This window comes from Bufo bufo, chromosome 6 (assembly GCF_905171765.1).
Source record: "Bufo bufo chromosome 6, aBufBuf1.1, whole genome shotgun sequence".
Lineage (NCBI taxonomy): Eukaryota > Metazoa > Chordata > Amphibia > Anura > Bufonidae > Bufo > Bufo bufo.
Window position 1 is genome coordinate 128,042,062 of NC_053394.1, and position 10,649 is coordinate 128,052,710.

General features: G+C 43.9%; 1 protein-coding gene across 1 annotated transcript in view; it reads right to left on the bottom strand.

Moving 5' to 3' along the window:
• CHRNA4 (cholinergic receptor nicotinic alpha 4 subunit) overlaps positions 1-3,616 on the bottom strand; it is a 61,165-nt gene extending 57,549 nt beyond the window's left edge. The window contains exon 1 of the mRNA XM_040435648.1: positions 3,414-3,616. Coding sequence (XP_040291582.1) covers positions 3,414-3,471 — 58 coding nt within the window. The 5' untranslated portion in view covers positions 3,472-3,616. The remainder of the gene's footprint in view (positions 1-3,413) is intronic.
• Between the last annotated feature and the right edge of the window lie 7,033 nt (positions 3,617-10,649).

Consider the following 10,649-nt stretch of genomic DNA (forward strand, 5'->3'; position numbering starts at 1 on the left):
GTCTCTTTTTCTGCGTCATGAAGAAGCCCATAGTGCAGTCATCTTTCTTGTATTAAGTACTTCAGATAATACCTGAGATTCTACTCTCGCCTCTTCCTTCCTACAATGTGAGCACTTGTCTGTCAGTTTATTGGGCTCGTTTTGCATTGTATTAAGCATGTAAACCCTTCCGATATGTGCAGCACTCTGGAGGGGAACGCACTTTAAAATAAATATTAATATTAAAAATAATAATTACTGTGACATCACTGTGAATTGTAAATGACAAACTCAGCTCCACTACACCCCTAGACCACTGGTAAGGCCAGGTGCTCACACCTTACTCCAGGAGATGACATTGATATTCTGGGGAGAACTTTGAAGTCCGTGATGCTGATACTTTGGGCACAATCGACCCTCTTCACCCCCAGCGACTACTTCCACCTTGTTCCAATGTCAGAAATGCAGACTGCTTTTCCTGTGTGGCGGGACTACAAGCTCCATCATATCCTGGTACTACTACTGACCATGGACGGCAAAGAGTTAACATGACCCCTCTCAGTGCTGGACTCCCCTTCCCCCCCCATGACAGCACGTTATCGCTGACTGGCTCTGCCTATCTGCATCAGCACCTGCCCATGACTCTGCCACTCGCCAAGTGTTGGAATCTTGTAAATGAAATGCGGCCACTTTTATCTGGAGGGTTCAGTCCATGGAAATCTGGGTCTCAGCACTTAGGACCTGTCCATGGTGCCTGGAAGGGGAGATTGTGCCCATGGCTGTTCTATCATGAAGTCCCTTATCTAGAAGCCAGATGCCCTCAGTCCATGGAAATCTCTACGCACAGTCCCTTCGGAGCAGTCCGTGGAGCTAAAGGATCAGCAGAGTCTTAAACAAGCCGCTGAGCCTTTACAGGCATAGGCTTCCTTAGCGTCTCCTTGAGTGTCTTGCAGCAGAGGACCAGACTGCCCGAGTTACCATAGCCGGACAACTCCGGGTTCCCTTTCACTTTGGTGGGATCTGCCGAGTTTCTGGTATAAATGATGAGACAAACTGGGATTTTTATGTCAGATCCCATTATAGTGAATGGGGACCTGGTCTGGCTATGCCGGATATGATAACTCCGGTAGTCTGTTCCTCTGTCAGAAAAGACTATAGGATTTACCAAACGGAGATGTAAATGAAGCCTTAGGGTACTTTCACACTAGCGTTATTCTTTTCCGGTATTGAAATCCGGTAAAGGGTTTCATTACCGCAAAAAAAAAAAAGCGTCAGTTTTGTCTGAATGGAAAGCAATCCGTTCAGTATGCATCAGGATGTCTTCCGTTCCGTCCCTTGTACGGTATTTGACCGGACAAAATGCCGCAGCATGCTGCGGTATTTTTTCTGGACAAAATCCCGGAACAATACCGCACTTGCCGGATCTGGCATTAATTTTCATTGAAATGTATTAATGCCGGATACGGTACCAAGTGTTCTGGAAATTGCCGCGTCGCCGGATCCGGTTTTCCGGTCTGTGCATGCGCAGTTGTTTCTAGCTGTGAAAAAAATGAAATACCGGATCCGTTATTCCTAGAAAGACGGATCTGGTATTTCAATGAATAAGTCTAATGGCAAAAAGAGATATCCGTTTGCATACGGATTTCAGGATCCGGCGGGCAGTTCCGGAAGCACAACGCTAGTGTGAACGTAGCCTTATTAGGCTCAGTTACATGGACTGGGAGAACTCCTGAAGACGCTGCCGTCCCTTCAGCACCTCCGGCAGCATCTTGACGTATTCATAGACTAGAGTGATCTGACTTCTAGATAAGAGTACGGGTACTGACACACGCCAGTTTGGCACTGGTCTCCTTTGACCACTAAAAAAAAAAGCCAGAATAAGCAATTTTTTCAGTGAGATCAAAATACCCAAAAAAAGAAAAAGAAAACGCCAAGAGCTTCAGCATGCTGTGTTTTTGAAAAGAAGCCAAAATGACAAAAATATGCCACCTAATGAACAAAAAGGCCAGAAGCAAAAATAAAAAAAATGCTTGTGTGCCCTGAGTTTTCTATTCTGGAGGTTTTACAGCAAGAAATGCACCGAAAACGCCACCAAATGTGCAGAAGAAAATAACGGCAAAAACCGAAGTGTGAAAACACCCTTACTGGGCTTTCATGATAGAGCCGGCTGTCTAAGATAAAGCACCCACCTGGCACAGCTGTCACTTTCTGCACCATGGGCAGTTCATATAGATTTGGACTTCACTATAAAGTAGTGTGCACAATATGGCAGCATATCCGTCTTCTATCAAGTGCAGGACACTGCTGTCTCTTCTGGATCATAGACAAATATTTTGTAGAATATTCATCATATATTCGCGAATTTCGAGAATTCGAGATTATTTTATTGAATGCGATAAATCGGCAATTTAAAAATCGCGTAATGCGAATTCGTAACGCGAAATACCGGCGTGGGTCACTTTGGCTACATTTTTCAAGCTGCTAGAAGTTTCCTGAGACTGGAGAAAATGGTTGGCACGGCAGAACATTACAATAGCTTTATATGCAGATAGAGTCAAGGGCTCCAATATATTTGCGATTGCGCTAATCAGCAGTGATTAGAATATTTTTCGCACTACGTGCAACTTCACATTTTAGCAGGACTGACTACAGATTACTGATTGCTGCACTAAGTATTGTTGGGAACTTGACATTGCTTCCTTCTCATTGGCCCACAAGCAAGAAGCAGAGAGGAATCATGTGTTCAGATGGAAAGAAATGCCGAACATTCGATATAACGAATATATGGCGCTATAGTCTAAATATTCGCCAATTCTCAAATTGGCGATATTCGCGATAAAAATTTGCTATTTGAATATTCGTGCTCAACACTAAAAAACATTCATAAAGAGATTTAGGTGGACCAAGGTGTCATAACGTAAGAGTAATCAGACTTTCATGATGTAGCAGTAGGGTGCACAATATGGCAGCACAACAATCTTATATCATGAAAGTCCATACATTTACTGTTATAAAGTCAATTTGCCAGACAAGTGTCCACAAGCAGTATTTATGAGATGTCCATGGTGCTGAAAGAACAGCAATGCCTTAAAGGACAAGTGACAAAGTCTTTAGATAGTTGCTCCTATGTTGTCCATCTAATTCTCAGTGAGGAGTCCACCGGGTTCCAACATGGTGCTGATAGCAAGACTCCTTCACCTTATGAACTATCTGAGCTTGAGAAGGACACAGTGAGTGTATGAAAGTCAGTGTGTAGGTAATCATAGAATAGGAAAGTAAATTGTATGTCATGTAAGCCCTCTCAGATCCTGTCTCTCCATCATATCTTTGGAGGCACATGGATGCACATCAGATCTCAGTGATAACCCTCTCCCATGTTATAGAGTAGGTGCCCTCTGGAGTCTTAACAGTTTCAAGAAAGAACTTAGACTCACCTGGAGACAGAAGCAAAGACACCAGGAGAAGAGCTGCAGAGGAACCTTGGAAAGTCATAATGTTGACTAAATGACCTAGGGTTTCTTATGATTGGAGAGCAGCCTGGAAGTCCTGGAAGTCTTCTCCACTAGAGTATCATCGCCTTCTCCAGTCACTGTGTAATGGGACCTTCCTTGAACTGACCCTTTGCTCCATAGGCTGATGTCACCTGAGTCTTCCAGTCTCTTGAAGTATTCTCATTTCACATTCTCACCCATGGAAGAAGTGGTGGGTTCCTGGGCTGCTGGCTCCTTGATGAGTGAGAGCTGTGTCTGGCAGAGAAGGGGCAGTCTGCTTCTCTTCTTCTTCTAAGACCTGCCCACCTCGGGCACTGGGTGGAGAGAGGTGTGTAGGACTCTTTGAGGTGCCAGGAGACAGAGCTACCAAGCTTCTCCATCCTCACCGAGCATATTAGGTATAATTAAAGCACATCAGATCTAATCACATTAGCACTAGCCTGAATGGACCTGGTAATTGCATTAGGCGATTATTATTAAAGATTATTGCTCTCCCCCAGCGGTGAGGACAGGCTGGCTGCTTTGAGATGCAGGACACATTTGATTCCAGCATAGCACCAGACGTGACAGCAGAGCTGGAGGAGACAGACTGTCAGCAAGCGCTCAGTGTGCACATCACCCTGGCTGCAAGGGTCCAGCACATCCATTGTGGTAGTCCTCATTGTCACCCTCTATGAGATGATAGAATTAACCCTCACCTCTACCAAATCCCAGCCCCACAGATCAACGATCACCCTCAGTGCTGCGTGGACATGTAACCTAATAACTCAGCCCAGGGAATCCAGCAGATGAGACTGATCAGACAAGTGCTGGGGATTTCACTGTGTCTTTCCCCTGCACATTATTTCTATGCAGCACTTCCACTTGTTGCTTGTAGAGAAACACTAGAAAATGTCCTACTTAAAAGGAATGGAGAAATTTCCTGAGACAGCGCCACTGCTGACTGTGGCTGTGATTGGTATTGCAGCTAATGTCAGACATAGACATGGACAAGGAGGTAAAGCAGACACCTCTTTTTAATGTCATACAGTCCCTTAAATAAGGCTGTTTGTCACCTATCATCTGAGACCAGCAGCTGGTGACAAATTACAGATTTTCCCCAGAAAGTCCCAGTGAGTGCCAGGAATTTGCAGTGTATTTGATATTGGGACCAGTACTGTCTGAGTAATTGTATTAAATAACTCATGCAGACGGCCGTAGTGTTTTGTAGTCCGCAAATTGCAGATCCACAAAACATGGGCACCCGCCGTGTGCGTTCTGCATTTTGTGGACTGCACATGGCCGGCCCTATGATAGAAATGCCGCGATTGGGGACAAGAATAGGGCATGCTCCTTCTTGCGGGGCCGCGGAACGGAACTACGGATGGGGACAGCACATGGTCATCTTTCGAAGCCCCATTGCAATGAATGGGCCTGCGCTTTGCGGAAGGCATGCGGACCCAATCATGCGGTTTTCTGAATAAGCCCTAAGGGTGCTTTCACATGACCGTATGTATTTTGTCGTCCGCAAAACAAGGATCCACAAAGAAAAACGGATGACACCTGCGTGACGTTGTGTTGCATCCATATTTTTTTTTTTTTGTGTGTGGAATGCGGCCCATAGAAATGAATGGGTCCGTATGCGATCTGCAAAAGAGTTGGATGTGGACAAAAATACTGTCGTGTGAATAGGGCCTTACTGCTGCTACTGCACTCACATTGTGGACGTCTTAGGGTACTTTCACACTTGGGGTAGAGGATTCCGGCAGGCAGTTCCGTCAATCCGGACGCAAACGGAGGGCATTTGTCAGACGGATCCGGATGCGGATCCATCTGACAAATGCATTGAAATACCAAATCTGTCTCTCCGGTGTCATCCAGAAAAACGGATCCGGCACTAATACACTTCAATGTAAATTAATGCCGGATCCGGCAAGTGATCAGTATTTTTGGCCGGAGAGAAAACTGCAGCATGCTGCGGTATCTTCTCCGTCCAAAAAACGTAAGAGGGACTGAACTGAAGACATCCTGATGCATCCTGAACTGATTGCTCTCCATTCAGAATGCATTAGGATAAAACTGATCAGTTTTTTTCCGGTATTGAGCCCCTGTGACGGAACTCAATACCGGAAAACAAAACCGCTAGTGTGAAAGTAGCCTAACAAGGCTATCCCCTCCTCAGGATACTCAGACCGCTGGGGCCCCCCACTGCTCACAAGATCAGGGGCCCGTGTCCGTCACTCCATTCAGCTCTATGGGATTGCCAGAGATAGTTGAGTACAAGCGCTAGACTATTTCTAGAAGCCCCATTGAGCTGAATGTCCGCCATCCCGCTCATGGGCCCGCGTTCTTGTGATCAGCGGGGGCTACAGAGGTCAGATCCAGGCTGATCAGATACTTACGCCGTATCCTGTGGAGAGGGAAATAAGTTGTAATAAAGTCACCCCTTCAAGCGCACCGCACATATGAGACTCCGCCATACACACGCATGCTTGGCTCAGCAGAACATGCGGAGAGGAGAATACCTGCTGCCTCTCAGTGGCTTGTCTTCTGCACGTACAGAGGATTGGGCATGTTGAAATTCAAATGCTCAACCCTTCTCTGTCCCAACATCTGTCACTGGGGGGGGGGGGGGGGTGAGTACGAAAACCTCCATCCACTGAATATGGTTGCCCGATCCTGCCAGAATCATTACAATAGACTGACGCTTATCTAACATTTATGGCCACCGTTACAATTCAATAGGAATCATCTTGATGGCAGACGATCTACTTGCATGAGATAATGAAGTCATCAGGATCCCCCCTCGGGTACACGTGCATTCAAGGAGTTTTCTAAAAACAGCACCTCCCCTGTCCCCAGGTTGTGTCTGGTATTGCAGCTCGGCTCCAGTGGAGTCAATGGGGCAGAGTTGCAATACCACACACAACCTGGGGACAGAGGAGGTGCTGTTTTTGGAAGAAAGCAGCCATGTTTTTTCTAATCCTGGACAAACCTTTTCAGCCAAATGTCTATGTTAATAACTGCTTTGAGACAAGGGCAGCTGTGACCCCAAAAACCATTGCTGGCCATACCCATGAGATAAAAGTTGGCGGGAATGTGATCATTTGTGATGGTTGATGGCAGCCTCTTGCCTGCCGAAAAGGTAATCGGCCATGCTGGAAAATTTTTGCCGCTGTCGGCCGAAACGGCATGTTCAGACATGATCATTTCCCATTAGGCCTATGGACTAGGGAGTACTTTTTTTTTTTTTTTAAAGCTGACACCCTGGTCGCCCAGTTTACCCTGGCGTGTTTCTTGTGGGATCGTTCTTATGAATGATCCCACAGAAAACTGCGGTCACTCATTGTCTTAAGCGCATAGCCAGCTCAGGTCAACCTTATGTGTCTAGAGAGCGGTACATGAGGACCATGCATATGGCCGTCACCAAACCACAGGTGGCCGTGTACATAGCGGGAGCTACTGGGCTGATTGTACCGAGCAGCTAAATAGCTGAATTACATTCGATTTGCATCTCATTTATATGGCCGGATGAGACGTTCATCTTGTGGCTTGACCCCCGGGCATGCAGTGGCCTCTGATCATATGGAAAGCCGTGAACATGGTGATTTATGTATTTTAATAATAAATGCCGGAATATTAGTTGTTGTCTCTGGAGTGCTTCTCCCTCAGCCTCAAAGCCTTGTCAGATTTCCTTGTGTGGTAAGCAAAGCAAGATGTATTCTCACTAATTAGAGGTTAGTATGTGATAAAGAGAATCTGTGTCAGCCCCCCTGGTGCTATTAAAGGGGTTATCCCAAGAAAAATATCTTACAGTTTGCAAATCAGCACCTTGATGTGAATACTTTTGTAATTGCATGCAATTAAAAAATTGGTAGAGCCACTGAGTTATTCACCAAAATCTCCATAGCGCCACCTGCTGTTTGTTTTTTGTTTCTCTGTCCACCTCATGGAGATGGACGCACATGCTCAGTTTCATCCTTAAACTGCCTCCTGAGCTGTGATAAGCAGCAGAAAGGACCCGCACCCCCATTCCATGGAGGAGAATGGGGAGATCTAAGTATCCATGTGAGATACAGGGCTGGTTGTAGTTTTCTTCTAGTTTTCTAGAAAGAGATTGTCATGTATTATATGATATCTAAATAAAAAATGTTATATTAATAACCCCTTTAAAAGGCATCTGTCAGCAGATTTCTAACTATGAAACTGGCTGACCTGTTACATGTGCGCTTGGCAGCTGAAGGCATCAGTGCTGGTCCCATGTTCATATGTGCCCGCATTGCTGAGAAAAATGAAGTTTTAATATATGCAAATGACCCTTTTAGGAGCAATGGGGGTGTTGCCATTACTCCTAGAGGCTCTGCTCCCTCTGCACTTTATTGACAGGCAGTGAAAACGTCATCATGCACTTATAGGATAAATGGCAACAAAGGGCAAAAATCTTCCTGGGTCTTCTTCAATTTAAAGTTCTAACTATGTATAGTGGTTGTGTAAGGTTACAGCACCATTTTTGTCCTCTGGTTGTGTTTGGTATTGCATCTCAGTCTCATTCATTTCAATACTGCAACACCAGACACCGCCAGAGGCCAAGAGCGGCGCTCTGGACTGCACAAAATGGACAAAATGTTAAATGCAACTTTTCTCCCCATAGGAAAACATTGTGGTTATGTGACAATTGTAGAGCTGTTGTCAGAAGCTGAGTTCCTATAGCCCGCAGGCGGGAGGTGGTCATGAAAGGCATTCGTCCTCCTGAACCATAGTAGAATCAACGAGGGATATCATTCATGAAAAGAGCTACTAGAGCTGATATAATCTTTCTCAACTTCTAGGATTTCACATAGAAATTCAGTTAAATTGCTAAATGACAAACAGAACCCTGCTACACTTGTCTATAAACACAGAAGGAAACTCTTTCACAGTGTGTTCCTCATGCGCAGGCTCAGCACTGCTACATCTACAATTTGTTGTAAAGCCAGTGCTGACAGAAAAGAGATCAAATATCCCTCATTAACACTGACAGGCTGAGGTGTAGAAACCAGATCTGGGAGGGGGGTACTCACCAGAAGGAAAGCAACACAAACCCGTCTGTATGGTGCCTCTGCCCTGTTTGCATGGTTCTGTTGAAGGATCTTTACATTGGGTGAATTATTGCTGTGCTTCTATTGTGTACAGAACACAAAGCTTTATATAAAGAGATCAAAAGGCAGCGGTCCCACCGAGAACCGAGAGATTGTCCGACCTGAGGAGCAACAAGGGAGCAAGATGGCTTTGATGACAAGACGGAATGCATTTATCATTGTAGAAGCAACTGAAGTATTGGATTCCAACAGTGAACTGACTGTGCTGGTTAACCTTATTGAGACCACTGCCTCTGGGATGACTAGGAATGGAGTCTGTAATATTAATAGTGAGATCCAGTCCCATAAGGACCCCCAGAGCAGATGTAGTAAAAATCACCTACCATGTAGATATGCATGATCTAGTAATGCACATAGGTGCCTGAATGTCTAAATATGAAGTGTGAAATTGTCCATAGTCTGGATCTTATATACTAATAAAAAAGAAAGAAGGCAAAATAAATATAACTGCTATAATATGTACAAGAATATAACTACTATAATACTGCCCCTATGTCTAGTTATATAATACTAGAATACTGTCCTGTATGTACAAGAATACAACTACTATAATAAAGCCCACACTTATAAGATGCATTATGACTAAGGGCATGTCAAGCGTCTGAAACGTGTAAATGCAGTTTTCCTGTGGATCAGTCTGTACAGTGAAGAATTTTATTCTACTTTTCTTACTGGGACTTTCATTGTTTCTAGTTTACACTGCCCCCATATATAAGACTACTACCCAGTGCACGAGAACTTAACTACTTTAATACTGCTCCATGTACAAGAATATAACTACTATAATACTTCCTTCTATGTACAAAAATATAACTACTATAATACTTTGTTCTATGTACAAGAATATAACTGCTATAATACTTCCCCCCTATGTACAAGAATATAACTACTATAATACTGCCTCCTATGTACAAGAATATAACTACTATAATACTACCTCCATGTACAAGAATATAACTACTATAATACTACCTCCTATGTACAAGAATATAACTACTATAATACTGCCCCCATGTACAAGAATATAACTACTATAATACTGCTCCATGTACAAGAATATAACTACTATAATACTTCCTTCTATGTACAAGAATGTAACTGATATAATACTGCCCCCTATGTACAAGAATATAACTACTATAATACTGCCCCCTATGTACAAGAATATAACTACTATAATGATCTTTTTATTTAAAATCAAGCAACAAAATATTACAATAAAGTCATAGAAAATAAATAAAGTTACATCACATTGATAATAAACACCACAAACATTATACACATGTTGACACATGGATGTTCCTCCACTACACATGATTGCAGTTATTTTTTCTCATCTTCTATCTTACTACACCATCATTTCTCTCCAGCACAATGGAGCAGAAAGACGCTCCATGTCTCCAGTGTCTCTAGGTTTCATACTCATGAGCATTGCTCTTCAGATAAGTCTCCTGTAGGGAGAAGGGTAAATCTCCTGCCCCCTGTTCTTAGTCTTTACACTGCTCACATTAACAGAGATTATAGTCTAATTCAGGTCACTTAAACTTCTTGGCCTTTTTTTCCCTCCTCCCACTGCTGTGACCTGTAGTGCCCAATCTTTTCGTGGACACTGAGGGGATAGGTTCCTCTTTCTGAGAGTCGTCCTCAGTATTCAGTGAATGAACTTGCTCCATTTCAGCTTCTTTCTCCAGATCTTCTTCTCCCAGTGCACTGTAACATCCAGAAGCTACTTCCCGTACTGATAGCTCAGGTGTTCTCTCTGCTGTGATGGTTCTTTCAGAAATATCTGCTGTGATGTTTTTCCTCTTAACTGTCTGGAACCCTTCATTATCCACACTGGTTCCTGTGGCTGGATCAGCTGGCTCTGTGGTCGTGGTCTCTGTGGCTGGACCAGCTGGCTCTGTTGACACGTCTATCAGCAGCACAGGTCTATCCTCTCCTATGGATAAGAATATAACTACTATAATACTGCTCCCTATGTACAAGAATATAACTACTATAATACTGCTCCTATGTACAAGAATATAACTACTATAATACTGCCCCTATGTACAAGAATATA